This window comes from Camponotus floridanus, unplaced genomic scaffold (assembly GCF_003227725.1).
Source record: "Camponotus floridanus strain SB8 unplaced genomic scaffold, Cflo_v7.5 scaffold6, whole genome shotgun sequence".
Classification (NCBI taxonomy): domain Eukaryota; kingdom Metazoa; phylum Arthropoda; class Insecta; order Hymenoptera; family Formicidae; genus Camponotus; species Camponotus floridanus.
This window is the reverse complement of record NW_020229769.1, coordinates 4,284,805-4,306,530: the sequence shown is the minus strand read 5'-3', so window position 1 is coordinate 4,306,530 and position 21,726 is coordinate 4,284,805. Positions and strand designations below refer to the sequence as shown.

The 21,726-nt window shown below is 38.5% G+C and overlaps 1 protein-coding gene and 1 non-coding gene across 2 annotated transcripts; one reads left to right on the top strand and one right to left on the bottom strand.

The window, feature by feature from the left end:
- The first annotated feature begins 1,106 nt into the window (after positions 1–1,106).
- On the top strand, positions 1,107–21,061 carry LOC105250121 (mitochondrial import inner membrane translocase subunit Tim9). The gene is made up of 4 exons (XM_020027210.2): positions 1,107–1,170; positions 2,700–2,911; positions 20,149–20,477; positions 20,674–21,061. Exons 3-4 carry the CDS (start codon positions 20,430–20,432, stop codon positions 20,902–20,904), a joined length of 279 nt encoding a protein of 92 aa, XP_019882769.1. The 5' UTR covers positions 1,107–1,170; positions 2,700–2,911; positions 20,149–20,429; the 3' UTR covers positions 20,905–21,061.
- On the bottom strand, positions 10,677–10,748 carry Trnat-cgu. The gene has a single exon. It is a non-coding gene; the product is annotated as a tRNA-Thr (tRNA).
- Positions 21,062–21,726: the final 665 nt, after the last annotated feature.

Sequence of the window (21,726 nt, the reverse complement as noted above, 5' to 3'; positions counted from 1 at the left end):
TCTTATCTGTTCCCAAAAGATTGTAGGATATTATTAGACTTCCATATGCCTCATGCATCTTTTCTTTTTGAGCTAGTATCGTGATGTATGTTCCAAAATTAAAAGGCAAAACTTCTCAAGCAAACGGTGCATAGTTTGTAACTCTCGTGCGCTACCTTGTGCAGTCTCGCGTATCTCCCGTCGGCTGAGAACTTTGATAGCATACGTCGACATGTTCTCTTGTTGCGTGGGAAAGTGCTGAATAATGACACGGTCATTCTTTACACGTCGGGTAAAGCCAATAGCGGCCGCGCTGTCGGAAAGCCCATCAAGACTGCGAGTAACTACGTATTTGCTTTCAAAGATTTTCTCTCTAATTTTATTTCACGTTCGGTTCTCTCTAGTATTAAATCGAAACGACTTTGTGACCGGTCTTTGTATATAATTTGGAGAAATATATGCCTGAATACGCTTAGAAATCCGATTTTACCCGATTATCGAAGCCTCCTCCAAGAAATTTTTTATTTCGCTATTCTTATTTTATCGATGCAATTATAATTTAGAAAATATATTTCACTTTATATAAACTTTCGATTGTATTAGCTACAGGTAGCACATGCTTTCTACACTTTTATTTTATTAAATGTGATATTTTAAATATTATATTTTATTTTTAGTTTTATTATATTAATATTATTTTTATTTTTATTATATTTTATTTTAGTTTTATACATATAGTTATTATATATATATAGTTTTCTATATATTATTTTCTATATATTATTTTTATTATATTAACATTTTATATTCAATATTAATATTTGTATTTAATATTTTAATATTAATATTTTATATTTAATATTATTATATTACATTTTTTATTTTTATTACATTATATTTTAATTTTATATACATGTTTCATATAATGATGATCGTTATTTAGGGAACACGGTACGCGAGATTTCGTCGCTCTTTATCAGATCTTCGGATATGCATTTCCCGCATTTCCGGAAAAACGACAGGACGGAATGCCGATGCGTTGCACGCTGCTCTTTGTTTCCAGTCGCGTTGTGCCGTTAAGCGGCACGCCGAAGAAACACCTGACGTCGTCAGGCGGTCGCCAGCGAGCAGCCAGCCAGTCAACCAACCAGGCGGGCAGGCAGGCAGGCAGACAGGCAGCCCGCGTCGTACGTAAGTACATACCTGTGGCAGGTGAATCGAGTCAGGTGCTCCAACAGATGGGCGCCTTTACTCGAGAAAGCGTTATAAAAGCGGTCTATCATAAATGTGGGTTACTAGCTATGACTAACGCCCGACGAGCTTACGCTCGCGCGCACCCCTATCATTTGCGAATTGTTTTCATCCAAAAATGCGTTTGTCAGCTCTGGAAAAGACTGCGCCTAATCTTTAAATACTACTTAAATATTCCAAGAAATATCTATTTCTTGGAAGATTTAGAAAAGTATATTAATTTCTAATAACTAGTGGAAAATTAATGGACGTGAAGAATAGAAATGTTACAATCACGTGTAATTGTCGGCTCGCATAAATTCATTTCGTCCAGACGACAATATTGAATATTTCTCCAACGCGTACATAAATCGATTTACGATGGTATCGCGTTTTTATACGTCGGAGATGTTTTGATTACATTGGAGAATTTATTGTTAACTTTGATTAACCATCGAAGGCCAAGGAGAGTCAAATATTTTGTTTATCAATCCGTGAAACGGGAAGGTTATTGTGCGAGTGAAAAGCGAAATGTTCAGTCGTCCTTCGACGGTCCCGCGAACAAGTAACGTCTTTTCTTCTCTCTCGCTTCTTATTTCACGGACACGTGGCGAACGAATTGCGACGTATGCATGCGCCGGCAGCATGAGCCCTCGCGTATGCGTTGTTACTTACGTACGTGCGAGCGTATGTGCGGTCACGTGTAAGAATGGGATAGCGAAAACGTGACGCGATTATGCATTCTCGCTACGTCGTCATCTCTGGTTGGTGCAAACACGAGCCGTCGTGCGTAGTCCGAGGTAGCGGTCTGGCGCGCGCGTTATGGTAATTTTATTAAACGTGTGTTTCCTCTTTGGAGGAATTTAAAGAAGGCGCGCGCATAATCGCGAACCTCGCCGAGCGACAATTTGCCGCGCGTTATCAACGCGTTATCCGTCGATTATACCCAAATGTATAACGCAGAATGTTATAGATTTATGTTTTATTTATGGAAGATCACACTAATCGTGATCGTCTTTTCGCATTTTTATTATTAGCGAACGACGTTAATTTGCATCCCATTGTATGTAATATTAGCTTGCAAACTAATTTATTCTTTTATATTTGAAAAAGGATTTATAATTTAATTTCAGTTTGATATAAATTTTTGAAGACACAAAAAAATATTTTGATGAATAATTATTTTAAATTGAACAGTTTTAAATTGGTTTATAAATTATTAAATAATGACGGTTAGTAGAAAAATACTACACAAATTAAAAAATTTAAAAATACATTATATAACAGTGTAGACAAATTATAAACAAATTAGATATAATACAATTTGTAATTCAAATTGCTAAAAAAAATATTAGCAAAACTTTCTTGGTTTCGTTTTAAACAAAAGCTTATTCTAAACATAAATTTATTATTTTGCACAATATTCATTTGTATTAGAATAATCGATAAATGTTCAATTAATGCTTAACGGTGCAAAATTTTTTTGATAGATGCGTAGATAGGAGAAGAATAAAGTTTAATTAATTGGGATCGAAAAAAAGTCTTTATGACCATCGCGATGGCTACCGGTTAACAACCAGTGTGAACATAAAGTGCAACGAGTTGATTGCCTTCAAGAACGGATGTCCTCGTGTACGCCAGAAGGAACAGCTGCCAGCACTTCGTCCACGTCTGATTAGACAAAAGTAAAATATGTTTCCAGGTAAGATGTTATCGTTTCAAATCATAGTCGTTTCGTTTCCTTGTGCCTTTTGCATCGCGCGATTTTTCAGCTGTGTGTGTTTCAAAAAATCAAACAAACAACGAAATTAAAGTATCCTCCAACGTTTGCGTATTTGAAAAATACACATTGATAGCGAAAAATATTATATAGCGATTTTGTTAGAAATTATTATCTTTCTATATGATTATTTTAAAGTTAAATATTGTGTACAAGAGATATTAACTATCGAATTTTTTCATATTTTTACATAACCAATTATAGACATGAACGAAAACACAAGATATTGATAATTTTATCTCTTGATATAACAAGATTCGTAAACAAATACATCGTACTCATGCATTTCATAATGTATGCTTTGCATAATTTAACATGAGCTTTTCATTACATGATAAATTCAATTATGTTTCTTAATGCAAGGTTATTCCGTACGTAATAACAATCTCACGTGAGATGCAGAAAGGTTCTATGAGGTAAAATCTTGTATTAGCTCGTATTTTTTTAATGAAGCTTATATAATATACGCTTATAATATTGTACACGATTCCATCACTTCTCGTAACGCAAAGGAATCGAGATAGAAGTACCTTGCACTGCTTTATCGCGATTTTATTGCGGTAATTTATCGAGATTTTACTTTATAATACCATTTTAATTCATTCCTTTACACCGCATTGTTAAAAAAATTGCTATAAAAACTAGAGCTTATTAATACAGTTAAACTTCATCTAAGTGCGAATAATAATTACAGGAACAGATGATTTTTTTTATTTTAATTGACATTTAGTAATAGCAAAGATATTTCCATTAATTTTAATATTTAAAATTAATGGAAATATCTATTATTATCTATTATTATATCTATTATTATCTATTATTATCTATTATTTTATTTCCATTAATTTTAATATTTAAAATTAATGGAAATAAAATAATAGATTAATTTATAATAATTAACATTATAGAATATTATTAATATATAAATTAATATAAAATAATTCCTATTTAACGAGAAATACTTTTAATATAGCAGATATATATCGCGAGTTGTTGGAATGGTACCGATTTAATTCCAACAGCATGTCCAACACATAATTTTTAAGCTATACGTATCGCGTACTCGTGTTCCTACAAGCGGCCGGATTCTCGTTTTAATACGAAGGGAGAGAGGCTCGAAGCTCATTGTGAGCTCCGAGTCTCCCTCCGCACCGTTCGTCCTCAGCGACTGCGACGAAAAGGAAGAATTCAAGGTCAGCATGTTCTTCTGCACCGCTGCAACCCGCACTCTCCTCGTACCTCGCATTATGCACGTCTTACCGTGGCACGTCGCGAGACCTATCTTATTACGCATATTATTACAGTGCCCTCTCTTTTGAAACGCAAGAGAACGCATTGCGTGTGTGTGTCGACTGAGAATTTAAATACTTAAACTATTTCCTGCGCGTCCACTACGCATCTTTGTGCGAATAATTTCTCTAAATAATTAGAGAAGTTTCCAGGATCGAATATTTAACGGCACAATTTGCGAGATAGATATAGTCGCGCGAGCCTTGCAAGTCCAAAGGCGAGTTCGCACGAGAAACACTTTATTCCACGATGTCGGAGGTCGGATCATCGGGAGGAAGTATTACGCGAGTGGCTCTCGTGCATAATTTGCGAGAAACATTCGCACGTGAAGCTCGTCCTCCCTTTCGTTGAAATAAAATTCGCTTCGACTTAAGGCGGGACGAATTGCAACAGCGGAATAGAGGCTCGTAGAGGACGAATTCCAACTATGTAGTAAAGATGTTATGAATAAGAACACTGGCGCGCGATTGTGTAAGCGGAAAAGTTATTTGCCAATGCGGCGATAAAGTATCACGCTAGTACTACGGTGTTATAATACGGTGACACATCATCGCGCCAGTGTTTTATCGCCGAGAAGCGATACGAGACGACGAATACTTGGTGCGCGAAATCGCGAAAGCTTCTGCGCTACGCGATAAATATTTATATCATTGCGGAACGTTGTTCATTCTCGGGCGATTGCAATCGTTTTATCTCTTATTTCTCACGGAGATACGCAGCCCGTCAATTTATAAATCCGGCATGTACAGCCTGTAGCTCGTGAGATGTACACTCTCGAAGATATCCGGGCAATCCGAAGTTTATTTACCTAATATTTATCTAATATTGATCTTTATTGCGCGTAAAAAGATCTGAAAGATGGTCGAAAAGTCGTAAAAAGATCTGAAAGATGGTCGAAAAGTCGCTCCTTGAATATCTAAACCGATGATATTGATTTCTGAGACTCGATGGAAGATTTATAAATTTCATTATACAATAAATAAATGTATATGTTGATATACGCGTATACTTATCTTTTGATAGTTGCAAACTAAAGAGGCTAATTTATATCGCGCATTTCGAAAAATAAAAATATGTGTTTGTAGAAGTGTCAGCATAATTTTAATCAAACATTTTTCCGATATTACGCAACTTGCGCGGGTTAAAAATGCGAGTATCAATTTCGCGATAGGAACCCAACCGAAGTCAGCACTTCTCTATGAAAAATTTCATACGAGTTATAAATTTCAAGCAATAAAAAGCGATATTTCATCATCAGTACAAAACGATACAAGCTTACATTTCTCTTCATATCACATAAAGAAGGTAACTCATCTTCTTGCCTTTTGCGCTGACGGGGGGGCTTTTTACGAATACAATTTCAAGTTTAAATCTCGGACTATAACGCGTATCTGCAGCGAGTAATTTCAGGGGGCAAGAAAAATGCGGAGCGTCCAACCAGGTGGAACACATTTCTGCTCTCCGCTGCATTTGTCGCGGAATAAATTCCGCACACATGCACCGCGCATATGCATTCGGACGGCAGCTCTCGGGTGAAAGAGAGAGAGAAAGAGAGAGTACGTGAAACGCGTACGCGCGCGAAAACTTTTCTATCGATCGGCGAGCGCTCCCCGGCTTCGAGGGGCGAGGCGCGGGGGGAGTCACGTTGTCCTCGCGTGTCGATACCGATAACACCTTCGCCCTCGGCGTCGCCTCGCGAGCGACGCTCCGTCGTAGCCGGTGCACGATAAGGCGCTTATCGCCACTGCCGCTGTACCAAGATACGGAGTCTTGGCTTTCGCGTAAAGATCGGACCCGCGAATAAAGACGAAGGTCGCATCGCGTCGTAGACGGCGATTTGGTCCATGATCCTTGAGATGGCCCGATTGAAAGATCGACATCGGCGCCTTTTAATTTTTTTTTTTACTTCTTGCGATCATTGTTACGATTTAGCCTATTTATGAGTGCAAGAAATTATATAAAAAATTATATTTTCTAAAAAAATGTAGATGAATTATACGGTTTATTTTGTGCGTCAGAAATTGCATTATGTTTTTATAACTCCTCCTAGAACCGTCTTTTCTCGAGTAATGTAATTTGGCTCGTCGCACAAATTAATATCGTCGAATAATTTTTAAATGCCAGCCATGATCGCATAGATTGATTGTACGCCAATAAGAAACTAACGCAATTACTACACGGCTCCAGTTTTTCTCTCCGCGGATACCGCGCGCCCGTAATTGCGAAATATTTTGCAATTTCGTAGATTGGGGAGAGGGAGGCGCTTTTTTTCGAGGGAGCATCCGCGTGCGCGACGGTACCCGACATGCCGGTCACGTAAAGCCCGTAGTTCCGAAGGTATCCTGAGAGCACACCGCGGAATACTAGAATACTATAGCGGCGAGAATGCGCGGCACATACCCGCAGCGCGCGAGCGGATAACCGTGCTCGAATGCGCGCGATCGAAAGTGCGACGAGGTGCGGTGACGAGTTCAGAATTTTCGGGAGCCCCTCGCGAGGGATACACATCGCCAAAGAGTGCAATATTAAGAATAAAACGTCCACAGAAAAAAAAGGACATTCTTGTTTTGAAAATATATCGGGAGCCCCTCGCGAGGGATACACATCGCCAAAGAGTGCGATATTAAGAATAAACGCCCACAGAAAAAAAGGACATTCTTGTTTTGAAAATATATCGGGAGCCCCTCGCGAGGGATACACATCGCCAAAGAGTGCAATATTAAGAATAAAACGTCCACAGAAAAAAAAGGACATTCTTGTTTTGAAAATATATCGGGAGCCCCTCGCGAGGGATACACATCGCCAAAGAGTGCGATATTAAGAATAAACGCCCACAGAAAAAAAGGACATTCTTGTTTTGAAAATATATCGGGAGCCCCTCGCGAGGGATACACATCGCCAAAGAGTGCAATATTAAGAATAAAACGCCCACAGAAAAAACAGGACATTCTTGTTTTGAAAATATATCGGGAGCCCCTCGCGAGGGATACACATCGCCAAAGAGTGCAATATTAAGAATAAACGCCCACAGAAAAAAAAGGACATTCTTGTTTTGAAAATATATTTAGTTTTAACATAGAAATCTTGAAATGAGATTATATATTAATTAAAGAAAAATATAATTGCTTGAATAATTTGCTTATTTGAATGAAGCCATTTTATACAGTTCAGTCGAGAAAAATATGTTCTTGTGATTTAAGTTTTAATTTTCTTGAATGGAAAAGAAACAATGTTGGATAGAAAGTAACATTTTTAAATCAAAGATTATAATTTTCTTAAAGTAGAATTAAATAATTATATATTCTTGAGGTGACAATTACAATATTAAAATAAGACTATGATATTGTTAAAATTTAAAATTATTAAATTCTTCTAAGAAGATCAGAAATTGTTGCGTATATACGAAACAATGAACGCGTTAGTTTAAGTATATAAGTTTTGATTTGACACCTCTTTCTTTTCTGTGCCCCTTTGCCTCTACAATATAAAAAAAGATTAATCGTATATTTCAAATAACGTATAAAATAAGCACGCTCGAGGGCGCGCGATCAAAAGTGCGATGACAGATTCGCAATTTTTGGGAACCTCTTGTAAAAGATACGTGTCGCCAAAGAGTACAATATTGACTCGCCCCTTTGCCTCTCTACAATATAAAATAAGATTAATCGTATATTTAAAATATCGTATAAAATAAGCGCGATCGAAAGTGCGATGACAGATTCGCAATTTTTAGGAGCCCCTTGTAAGAGATATATGTCACCAAAGATTACGATATTGACTTCCTTTTGCCTCTATAATATAAAATAAGATTAATTGAATGTTTAAATGTACATTTAAAATATTGTATAAAATAAACACGATCGAAAATGCGATGACAGATTCTGAATTTTTGGCAGCCTCCCTCCCCTTGTAAGATATATATCTCTTCAGAGAGTACAATATTGACACCCCCCTTTATTACACCTTTTATATATAATATATAAGTATAAAATATAAGTTAATGGTATATTTAAAATATAATATATTTAAAATATTCCAAGAAATGCGTGGAAATTCGTGTCTGATTAATGGAACTGAATAATAAAAGCGATTCTTTCAGCGATTGAAGTGTTGGTTACGCACGATATATCTTTGATGCATATCGCATTGTTGCATAAACGTGAAATTTGCAAAATGCAAATATCCAGATTGTTACTTTAAACTCTTCGCACAAGCGGCATAAGAATCCGATGAAATGCATATTGCATCGAGGAAAGGTGCATTTACATTTTTTTCTAAAGCTAAGAGATAATCGCTTTCGAAGGAGCATAAATCTCTCGCGCGATAAATACTCGAAGCACTGTTATTTCCGCGTATAAATATATTAACGTATAGAGTCTCTAGCAAAAAAAGCGAAAACGCGTAATCGAAGAAACGAAGAAAAAAAAAAAAGAAAACGTTACGTCAGACGTATGTAAATTTCTCGCGATGTGCAATCGGCTTTCGAACGGTTGTTTCCGACGAAAAACGAATGCTCTATCGCGGAGAAGTGGTCCTTGATCTTGCAGCTGACGCGGCACGGCATAAATTTTCGCAGCCGAATCCGCTTGTCTCCTATCGCCTATCGGGCTCGAAATTGCCTCGCTTCTGCTTTAACCGAGTTACTACTTCAGTTTTCGCCTCACTTGAACGAACCATTACCTCGCCCACGTCGCGAACACAATCGCCTAAAGTCCTCCGATCGAGTAAAACCGGTTTGGATCGCGACCGCTGTAACTATCTACCTATGCGGCCGGATTTCATGATCGAAGAGAGGAGAGCTCGCTCCTTTTACGAAGCCCGCGAAAGAAGGCCACGGCGATATTCCCCGACGAATTAAACTACTCGAAACGTGACGCGAATCTTCGATCGGCTTCTCGAATATCCCTTCGCGATTGAAGACAGAGGAGACGTGGAATAACAATTTATAAATTCTTATTCTTATTCGTGCGAAAAAAATCATCATTCCATAAATAAAATGTTATCATTAAGAATGAAGAAAAAATTTATTTAATTAATTTAAATCGATCGACTTAAAAATTCGAGGCCTTTTACGAACGAAATTTACACAATTCTATTCGAATTCTAGGCTAACCCGTGTTTGCGTATCGTCTCGAATTTGTAGAAAGCTCGCGTGCTCGACGGACAATTTTTTATTCAACAGCCGCAGTTCGCGCTCTGTCGTCGATGAGGCACCGATAACGCTAGCGAATGCAACGCGCTGCTAGCTCGTCAGTGTCATAAGATACGTGCAGCGGAGTGCAAAGGGTTAACGACATTCCACGGTGAGAGGGAAAAAGAGAAAGAGAGAGAGAGAGAGAGAGCAACGCGTCGCGCCGCCCCCGCGCGCTCTTAACCCCTAACCGTAGCGCTACTCGGTCATGCACCCCCGTGGCGCTACACGCTATGCAACCCCTGGCGGAGGCGGGGGTGGCAGCGGGGGTGGCAGCGGTGGCGGGATCGATCGCGCGCGTTTCTTCGTCCCCGACATAAAAATTAGTATTCCGCTCTCGTGACGGCCAGCGCACGCTGTGAAAACGAGAAAGAAGGAGAGGAGGTTAAAAGGAGCAGGCGGGAGGGGGAGGAGGATAAGAAAGAGAGAGAGAGAGAGAGAACCGGGGAAACATTCAACCCCCGTCACGATTCAGGCTGTAACCCCCGAACCTACCTACCTACCCCTATCTATATTCGCGTCCCGGCCTTTCTCGGACGTTTTACGGAAACTGCACGACTCCCGCTGCTCGGGGTAACGCTCTTGAATATCGAAAACCGGGCCGGTACCAAGGGGCGGTCCCCCCCCCCCGTCCCCCCGTTCCCCCTCTGACTACGTGGATCGCATTCGCGGGCTCGGACGCGAATGCCGACCGAATGCCGATTCTCGTCGCCCCCGCTTCCCACAAAGCGTGATTCGTTTTAATTGCCGACGTCTGTCTCGTACTTCGCACCCGTGGCCTCTCGTAAATTGTCTCCTTATTGCGGACTCACCCGATCATTCGACATTTAGTTGCTCTTTACATCTTAATCACGATTAACTTTGATAATCAAACAGCTGATCGGTTAATAGTCGTAAATATATTAAACGAATTAATTGTTATTTGTTTGTTAAATCTATAGCGAACTAGGTTTAAAATAAAATTTAATATTATAGCGAATCGACATTATCGTAAATGTATATTTTTTATGAGGCAGCTATATGTATAATTTTATATTAAAAGAATTTTTATATTTTTATATTAAAAGAATATAACCAGAAATAAAAAATATAAATGAAACTAAAAAGAAATGGCAATATTAAAAAATAAGAAAGAATTCAAAGACAAACAGCAGATTGCATAAATTATTTCAAAAAAAATATATTTAATAGCAAAAAATAACAAGCTGCCTCCTGTGAGGTTTGAACTCACGACCCCTGGTTTACGAGACCAGTGCTCTGCCACTGAGCTAAAGAGGCTGACGTTTTTCATGGTTAGCTAAAGGATGATATGGCACGGATACTTATTTCACTCTCCAATCTTACTCTTGTCGAGTCTAAAAATATATATGATTAACATGTATATTACCTAGTTTAATTATATTCTATCAATTGGGAATGATCTTTGGATTCGATTTAATCACGTGTAATTCTGTTTTCTCCTCTCGTCAATATATCGCGTCGCGTTCAAATAACGTTGATGTTGATCTTTTAAAGAGCGATTTAGCGTCTGCTATGTGCGACGAATCTCGGGGAACCTCCGAAAATAAAATTCGACCCACAAATCCCACGTGACGCAAAGCAGATGTCAGTTGCCACTTCCCGTTTTGCGCGCGTTAATACACAAAGAGCTCCACGTGCTTTCGGGTTCCCTCGGATGAGAGAGACACGTGCAAACTTACTTTCCCTACTTCGGTTGGCCGTAAAGGACAGATGCCGGGGCCGTCTTAAAGATTTCTCTCGAAAGGGGGACCCTTTTCGGGGACCGGCGAGGCTCTTTGAGGCGCGATAAAAGGGACCCAACGAAACGCGCTTTCGTAAGACCATTGTACTATTAAGCAGATGTTATCCAATGAATACGCGTAATGTAAATCGCGAACAAAGGACTCGATTTTTCTAGGACGCCTGAGAATTTTTGCATCTTTGTACCCTCCGTACGTTACCGCTGTTGTTTTAAACGACGCATCTTGCCAATCCCTTCCTTGCGAATGCATTCGAATTATCGATCAATATTCAATTCATATTTGCATTCGAATTATCGATCAATATTCAATTCATATTTGTCCCTATAACGTGATTAATTGATAATCCCTATAATTGATTAATTGATTGTTATATTTTTGAATCGTAGGCGTGTAGTGACTTTGCTAGTAACCCTTTCATTAAAGTTCATTAAAGGTCTTACATTGAGATTGTAGTGTAGTACGCTTTTCACATAATCAGCATATTTTTAGTACTTAAATTAAAAGTGTAAAATGTGAGAGAAAAATAGAAAATTTTATTTTACAATAATATACTTAATTTCATAAAACTTGTATGTATGTATGTATAAAATATATCTTGAATTTTTTAATAGTCGTACTTTTAACGCGCTACACTTGGAAATATTAAAGAATTAAAATAAAATTATGTCAGTGTAAAAAAATATTTCGACTCTGTAAAAATATAACAGTCTAGTAAAATATAAAAACCTAAAAATTAACTTTTTCAATTCTTTAATTAAAACTTGTATTCGACACTCTCTCTTTCTATGACTTTCCAAATGGAAAAATATTTCTTTGTCTTCCGCGTATAAATCAGATTGCACGAAAAAAAAAACAATGATAAATAATCTATTAATCTAAAAATGTATTACACAATCTTTTTAACAGATAAATCACATTGACTTATATCAGTTGTCATTGTGATTGGCACACATACATCGTAATTGATAGACGGAATACTGAATGCGCTTTGTCTTCAATAGATCTTTCATGATCTCCCGGACGTGCGTTGTGCGATATTCTCGTCGGTTGAAAATTCAGAGAATCCAATTAAAAGAGCGGATGCCCCTTTAACCGCAACGAAACATGTATTGTCTCGTCTGTGCATATATATAGATATATACGTATACAGCAATATATTTGTATCTAACAATAAAAACACACGAGGCTGAAAGTTACCATTGAATCATATAAAAGATGATTGAGAAATACAATCAAAATTAAGAGGCATTATTAATCGCACAGTTAAAGGAAGCTAGAATCTTTATTAATAAATTATTAATAAAGAGTATTAATTTAGTAAGTATTTATTAATAATTTACTAGTAAAGGATATTTATTAATTAATTTATCTGAAAAATGTATATTAAAAGAACTTTTATTCAAATTTTGCTTAATAACGAGCTGCCATAATTTAGAAACGCCAACGCCGTAGAAACATGACGGTGAAAAATTAAAAACGAAAGCTCCGCCTGGACTAGAAGAATCATCCGAAGGTGCGAATCTCTTTCATTCTCCGATTTCGCCCATTCACCGCTTAATCGCTCGGCCAGCGAACAAGCCGTCTACGATACGTCCACGTGGTTCGCAAACACGGGATATCGCGGGTTACGCGTCTTTGAAGAAAAAAGTTTCCCGTTTCACGAAAGGGGATTACTCGCGCCGAACGAGCCGGCGGTCCAACGTGCCGGGCCGGAGCGAGACGAAGCCAACCTCCGCTCCGTACCCTTGAACCTAACAGACGCTCGCGATGTTGCCGCCTCGTGCAAGTATGCCGCGAGCGGAGGAGCGGAACGAAGCGGAGCGCTCGTTCGGTCGCCGGCTACGTTCGGTCGCGCTCGGCTGTGCTCGATGCGTGCTTTCTTCGCAAGAATTCCGTGGCCGTGCCGTTCGCCTCCCCTGCCCCCTCCCCCCGCTCCCTCCCGTCCCGTCCTCGCCGCCGCCGCCGCCGTCGTCGTCGTCGGCGGCGGCGGCAGCGGTCGGCGGCAGCGGTCGGCTGGCGCGGTGCCGACCGAGCTGACGTCACGCGCGTCAGCGTTACGCGTAGCGTTACGTAAAAAACGTGCGCTTGGTTGGCTGGCTGGCTGGCCGGCTGGCTGGCTCGGCTAGTCGCTTGGCTGGCGAACTCCACCCGGTGGAGCGTGTCGCTCGCATAAGCGACATTCTGTGCATCACGTCGAGCTAAACGCGCCGGTCTTCGCAATGACTGTATAACGGAGACGAGTAATTTTTTTTTCCAACCCCTCCTACTGCTACTCCGCTTCTGCGAATCGGTTCCCGGGGTTCTCCGCCTCGTAAATCGAGATAATTTCACAGGGAAAATTATATTATCCCCCCCCCTTCCCTCCCCTCGTGTCTGTATCTCGTATATATATATTCGTTCCGCGTTTAAATGTACCATAAGATCTTCAAGGTTGATTCATTTAATGCGAACCTCGAGCGTACAATGTTATCGGGATAATAGTGATTAGCGGTAAATGTAAAGTACGGATGCGCGCTTCACGCGGCGTTAGGCTCGTTTCTTTTTTTTTTTTTTTTTTTACCTTCGCCTTTGTTTAGCGCTACGCGCGTACGAGTGTCTGCTTCTACTGCGTAGCATGAAAAAAAAAAAATACGCGATATAAACGCGATGAGAATCGGGTGGCTATATTTAGAATGCTAAATGCGCCACGTGCAAATAGCGAGCTCTACGACGATAATTTATGCGCGAGGAAGCCGAGACGTTTCTTCCCCTCCCTGTTCCCCCTCTCTCCCTCTTTTTTCTCTTTTTTTTTTTTACGTAACGTAGCGCGCGACTTTGTGACGTCACGTCCAGCTCGTCGGTGCTCCTCGGTCAATTTTATCGGCGGATTCCTCGTGGAGAAAGCATAGACAAACATAACCCACATAGAACGGGGCTTCTCCTCTCGAGCGCGGCAGGGTCAACGTACGATGAAACCGGAAATTCGTCGTCTGCCTCCGAGTCGACCAAGAGAGTTCCTATTTTTTTTCCTTTCCTACTTTTTCGCCTGTCCGACAATTATGTTAACGCATCGTCTTAACGCTCGCGAACCGTGTTATCCGTCTTATCTGTGCTGCAAAACCGGGCTAACAGGACGAAGCTCGAACGAGGGGGATCATGTCGAATTATTCGGGATTTTTGTATAAATGTCATATTTTTATTTTCTTTTGAAAAATAGAGGAAGATAATAGAGAATACTTGTATTGGACGCTCAGTCCATATTTTTTTTTATAAATGATATAAATTATTTCGATTATTCTTTTTCGTCCAATTTTGAGAATTAATTTAGATATAATTGGAAAAAATGAATTTAAATGTCACACACGAATATAAATTAAGTGCACTAACGAGTAAACTGGGGCAAATGGTTTAAACCGGTTCTGCGAAGATGCTAAATATAAAGCGAGAAATTATTTTTTTTTACAAGTTATTAAAACAAGCGTATTTCTCGAGCAATATCTGAAATTTAGACATGTGTTTCTGGAATTTATGTTAAGGTTATAAATAAATTTTTTTCAATCCTCATTTATTACTTGCTCGAGCAAGACTCTTTCCTGCCGAACTCTTTCCTTACTTTCGTAATTTTTGTCTTAAAAAAAAAAAAAAAATTATTAGAGTCGACGAAAGTCTGCGCGTGTAATTGTAAAAATTCGATTTACATGCTGTACAAGAGAAGCGTTTGAAAAATCGCCTCTTTAATTGCATTCAACGAAGATTAAATTACCGACAACTCGCGCAGGCAATGTTTCTTTCATCATAAATGTGTCATAATGTTCGCGATAGCGTATGATTTATGTTCGCGCTGCGAAACCGCAGAAATCCAAGAAAAGCTATTTACACAAAGGAACATTGAGACGCGAGGAGTCCTTCTCGCCTCGAGAGAAAGAGAGACGGGGAGAGAGAGCCTCGTGCATCCTCCTTTATTCTCCCGCGTATGCTCCTTTATCCACCGCGTCCGCGTCTCCCGTTCGCACGCTCGTGTGCCATTTACGAGGCAAACCGGTTTACGCTTTTTGCGAGCCTCGACTTGGCGAAGAATGTTGATTTTTGCGATATATACCGCTTGGGAACCTAACCTACATCATTATTCGTGGATGAGCTGACTGTGCTTGAAAACTCTCTCTCGTGCAAGTTACACGAAACTGTCTCCAACCCTTTTTAACACCGCTGACGTGGGACTACGTTAGGGTCTTCGAGAAGGAGATCGCGCCTCGGGAAATCACCCGATGTCTATTTTAAATAGGACCTTGTTGAATTTGATTCATTTCGTGTGTCTCGTATCGTTTTTATCTTAAAGTATTCATAAATATATGAGGGTGAATTATGTCTATTAAATTTAGAAAATCGAATTTTTTTACTATAAATAGCGTGAATTTAATATATTTTGTGAACGTAAGATATTTACATAATCCTGCAAAAATTATATGAATTGAAGAAGAAGTGATGTAAAATTTATCCTATAAAATTACTCGAATTGTTTTGATATTAAATTTAAGTATAGATCGATATGAAATCTTTCTCAATTTCACTGACAAGTGAATCTCTATAAAATTTTCAATCTTTTAATCTTTACCATTCTCAATTTCATTCTCAATTTCACGTCAATTGAATAATTGAGTCGTCCCTTATTATTTTATTAACTGCGATGTTTCACAATCAATAAATAGAAAAAGAATTTGGAGTTTAGAAGAATCGACTGTGTCAGTTTAGATTGATTTAGATTGAAGAGGGTCGTAAGGGGCTTCGTATTGATTATCGAATTAGTTAAATTATTAATTCAAGGACCTCCCTCTCTCTTTCCCCGAAAAAACGAATAAATCAATTTAAGCTCCTCCCACAAGACTGACGGGAATTAATTCGTCCACCTTTTTTTTTTTTTACCGGATGAGAACAATCCCACGAAACGTGGCGCACCTGACGTGTTTAGTTTTCGTGAAGGTGCCCTGGCGGGCCTTTAACAGTGGCGTCACGAGCGAAAAATGATAATGAGGCGCACAGTGCTGTAGGTTAGTGAGAACAATAGCCAGTTTACGCTTAATGAGTCGGCACGCATGCGACTCGCGTGCTTCGTGTAGTAAAAATATTTTCGGGCGCCGGACCGTGCCTCGAATGACGAGCGCAGGAATTGTCGAATTCGTCCTCGACCATGGAGTACAAAGTCGCTCTCCTCCCCCTCTCTCTCCTTCTCGCTCGACGCGGAATTTCAATTCTATCATCGTCCGCCCGCTTCGTCTCGTTTCTCGCACGTGTTATCGCAACGCTCGTTACAACGATCCCATACGTGTTTACCGGATTCGCGAACGTACGTATAAATAACCGCGATATTTTTACTCGATGCGTAATTCCGTTACGATAAAGAATGCGCGTTCATAAATGCGCTGGATGATATTTATATCGAGAAGGGATCTAATACGATCTTACCTGGTTCTCGATTTTACAGACACGAGATGAAACTCGAATGTCTCAGACCGTCGCGAATAAACGCGAGGGGAGAGATTTTATTCGTGCGCGTCATCCGCAACGATTACGAATTATTCCGAACAATGCGGAAGATTGGGCGATCCGCGAGCAAGTCGGGAAGGACACGAATCGACGAACGATCGGCTTCGAAACGGTACACGGTGTGCATCTCTCCACGAGGCGGGATATCGTCGACGAGTCACGAACGAGTTGCGCGCGATCGGGAACCGGTTTGTCGAAACTTTCGAAAATTCCAGGATGATGTAGCCGAGCTTCGCCTCTCGGCGGGTGTCCGGCTCGCAAGAGCGAACGGAGACACGCGGGCCGAGCTTCTCTTTTCTCTCGTTCTTTATTTACAGTTACTTACGTAACGAGACGCGAGCCTCTCTTCTCCCGCGTCCCTCGAACGATCGCTCGAGACGCGACTTCGATCGCGCCGGATTCGTGCATATCGAATGGGCGCGTACAAAAATAGCGTAATCGCGTGTCGCACACGCGCAAGCGGAAGTTGTTCACTTACCTTCGCGTGAAATCGTATCTTGAGAGTCACTGTTCTTGTCTGAGACACCGACAAGAAATCACTGGCGCGCGTTATTATTCGCGCCGGGCGACCGCATTCGACAAAAAACGGAGTTTATTATAAGTTACGTCGAGAAAATAGTCGCGCTCGATAACCCGCGGCTACACGAGCGAGCAGACACGGCTTCGATATTCGAAAAATGTACGCTCGCGTAATTATTGCGGCGTGAAAAAAAATTGAATACGTAGACTAAAGTAGTCGGTTGAATTATCCAAGAAAGGATATTACACGCGGATATTTTCAGAGACGTGATAATCTCTAAATGGAAAACAAAGTTTCCCAGTTATTCAACAAGTTCCGCAATCTTGTCACTTCTCCCGTGATGTATTGCGAGGTATAATCGTTTGAATCCTTAATAAACCACGTACGTGCAACCGCGTCTTCGACGTAAAAATCCAGAATAATCATCCATTTCCGCAAAACTTTCAACTCTCGTGTATCAAATTTCAATTGATGATTTAAACATGTACTCACGTGGATTGCGTTGACTGATCTACGACGACGGTGCTCGCTAATTCGGGCAAAACATCTGGATCTTGTAGGTCCTTTGTGACAACTTGGCTGCATCTTTCTAAAAATTATTAAAATTGATAAAAACGATTTTTCACTTTACATTTAGCATAAGATAAATTTTGAGCATTTTGATGAATTTTTACTAATGAGCTTGTAAATTCTCTTATTTAAATTTGTCGCATTTTACAATTTTTTATTTACTTGGATACTACTTTTGGAAAAGATAACTCGAAAATATTTGTCAAGATTTAATAGTACTATATATGGCAATTATTCGTTTTAATTTTCTATTATTAATGATAGAATTATAACGATTAATTGTTTTTTTTACCTTGAACGGAACTCTTCTCCGTTTTATCTTCGGTAGTGCGTTGATCGCGATCAAATTCGTTCGCTAACTGTCCCGACATTCTCCAATCTTGTATTTCCTTCCGTAAAATGTAAATCGGGTCATTGTTATCCGCGCTGGCGACACACGTCTCGTTGTACAAGCGACCCTTGTGTTTCGCATCGTCGCGTATCTTCTTACTCTCCTTTCGCGAAAGAAGCCGCTGCTCGCAAGAAACTCGCGGTTTCGTCGCGCCGGTTTTTATGGGCTTTCTGTTCTTCGAAGATCGCGTCTTTTGCGACGATGCTCCCGCGGATGCGGATCTTTTTCTGTCGACTACAGCGAGATTCGCTTGTCGCTCGGAAGATACATTTCTCGAGAACATGTTGACGGCAGTGGTTCTCCCACGATATTATTTAACTTCCTGAAATACAACATGCGTTAATTAATTATAATATTACAACATATAAAGAGCGATAAAGTGATAAATAATACATAAGTAGTTTAATTGATACAGTAATAAATAATAAGTGTATCGAATTACAGTTGAATTGATATAAATCATTACATGCGTAATGTTTAAAGAAATACATATGTAAATAAATTCTTACAACCATATCAGCAATATAATACGCAACAGGGGTTATGAATCTATCTATCTACAATGATATGAATATAAAAGCAATAATAATTGCACGACAATCTCGTCAAGTCCGAAAAGTCAATCAATTAAATTACTTATTTTTTTTTTAATTTTTGCGAAAAATTTGTTTATGTAACCTGCGTGAAACGAAGCGAATAGACTGGCAATTTAACGTGTTCGCGTTCCAAGATTTGACAGACTTGTACAGCGTGTCCGTTTGCCTTCGCACAAGAACCCTCGGCTGTCAGCTGTCCTAAGTTCGCGCTACCATAACGAAGACAAAACGTTGTGGACATACTCGTGCGGAACAAAACTCAACTGAAATGGGCGACAAAACGATTCTCCGATACCCGACTTCCTGTCATTGTCGTGAATGTCACGTTTAAAATAAAAATTCAATTTAATGTCGCACGAATTCGTGTCCATAAAAGATGGAGCCAATTATTTTCAAAAATACCGTCCCTTAAAATATTACCTAAAAGTAAAAGAAATATATAGTATTTTTTGGACAGAGTGTCATGCACACACATGTGCGCAAGATCTTTCATTCTTTACATATTTATTATATATTTGGCGCAAAACGCCACTTCGTACCTCCGTAATGTGGCACGATAATAATACATTATTCATCGTTTCGAAGACAAAGGCAAACGACGTACGCAGGCTTCGATCCACCACGTCGATACAAAACATCTGCCTTTTATTTCCTGCCACCGAGCTCCGTCGACATCGTGTTTCTTTCAAAACCAACGATCGAATCCTGATACGAATCGATCCCGGTTCATTTAACTTTCACCGCATTTCATTTAACTCTCGCCCAAAAAATTTCTCCTCGAGCTCACTTTTCAATTACTGTAAACTGCCGGTGATCAAACCTGAAGTTCGCGCGCAAAATTTCGTCCCTCTTACCTTCGCGTACCTTTTATCTATTTGACTGGACGATGGAAGATGATGCAATGGTAGGATTGTTTTCAGGCATATAATTTTCGAAACGTCAACTTTGCGTGAAATTAATTCGTCAATACGAATAAAACGTCGAGCAAATAGCACTTGGTGACGGCTCTCCGCGGCAATTTAGAATTTAACGTACAAACAATCGCGTTGCCAACTGTAGATATTGATGCAAATCTTCCGCGGTATTTTCAAGGATGCCAACAGAAAACAAAAAAAAAATATGCGAAAGAAAATTCGAATTTTCTATTTTATCTTGGAATGTAAAATACGCGTGATATGGAAAAATACACTAGATATATAGCATTATTTAAATGAAAATGTGTGAAAATTTTAAAATCGTTTTTATATCAATTTTTTCCCGTGATATATTCGGGCGAGAAACATGATGGCGTTTCTAAAGGCGATATTTGCTTTCACAGCTTTGTCGGACGTCCTGATTGGCTGAATATTGCGAGAGACTTTCAAACCCTAGGCAATCCCTATTCGATAGCTAATAGGCAACAAGCTCTTATATGATTTAATATTACCAGATTATTCTACAGATGTATACATATATCTCTTGCACATGCTTTTCCCTAACCTCGAAAATTTCCGTCAGAGTTGATGAGATACATATGTATATATTTGCGAAATTATAAAATTATAAACACGATAAAAATCGACAATAAAGATATTTTATAAAAATCATTGAATTTCCACAATGGCCATGCAAGTCCCAGCTGATGTGGATGCTGATCAAATAAAATCTGTATGTATTATCTAAACTTGTGTATATATTGTGGATATTTTATCATATATTTTGTTACATTATAAACAATCCAAAAGATACAGTAACAATCTAACAAGCTTTATTTGTATATCTTAAATATAATGATAATGTAAGTGAATTTATTTAAGCATATATAATTGTGGATATATTATTGTGGATATATTATTTGTTTTAGTTCCGAGACTTTTTGACTTCGTATAATAAACTCTCAGAAATTTGCTTTGTCGATTGTGTAACAGACTTCACGACGCGAGAAGTTAGAGCCAAAGAAGAGAAATGCGCTCTTAATTGTATGGAAAAGTACTTGAAAATGAATCAAAGAGTGTCTCAACGTTTCCAAGAATTTCAAATAACTGCTAACGAAAATGCTATGGCAGTTGCTAAGAGACAAAGTCAGGCAAATTAAATTTAGTAATAAAATTACAAATCAATGGACTTTATCATGAAAGATCTCCTATCATAATCTTACATCTTGTTATAAAATAAGATTACAAGAAACATTTCATTTTCTCTGGATACTGTTAATTCAAGTCAATTTATTGAGTGTTTGTATAATATATAGATAAATACTTGTTTAATATTTTAAAGCTTGTAAAATAAAAAAGTTACATGATAAATGTATGTTCTGTAATACATTGTGGTTTAGAAAGAATTAAATATTGTGTACATATTATAAATGTAGAACAATAGATTAATTAATATGTATATATTAAATAAGTAAATTTTTGTCATTTTAATATTAAATGTAGTATTGGCATAAACTTTTAATTATCTTTACAAATAATTTTTTCCAGATTATATTAACACATAAATGTACATATCTATAGCGCAATTTTTAATACATTATATCATATATAAAGATTTTGAGTAAAATTATAAATTTATTTACAAATTTTTTAATTCAAGGGCTATTTTTTGTAAAATATATAAAAATTCTTATATAATTTCTTTACATTATATAATTATTAATTTTTCTAGTTTTTACAAACCTACAAATAAGAGAGATGTGCAATATATGTGGTTATATGTATGTATGTATGTATGTATATGTGTGTGTGTGTGTGTGTATATATATATATATATATATATATGTTGTATGTATGTACATATATACTTTATTGAAAAAAACCAGTATAACAATGAATATATATATATTTTTTTTTGTAAAATCAGACTTTATAAAATGCTTTAGTCTTTTTAGTTTAACATATCTTAATACATTTTTTAT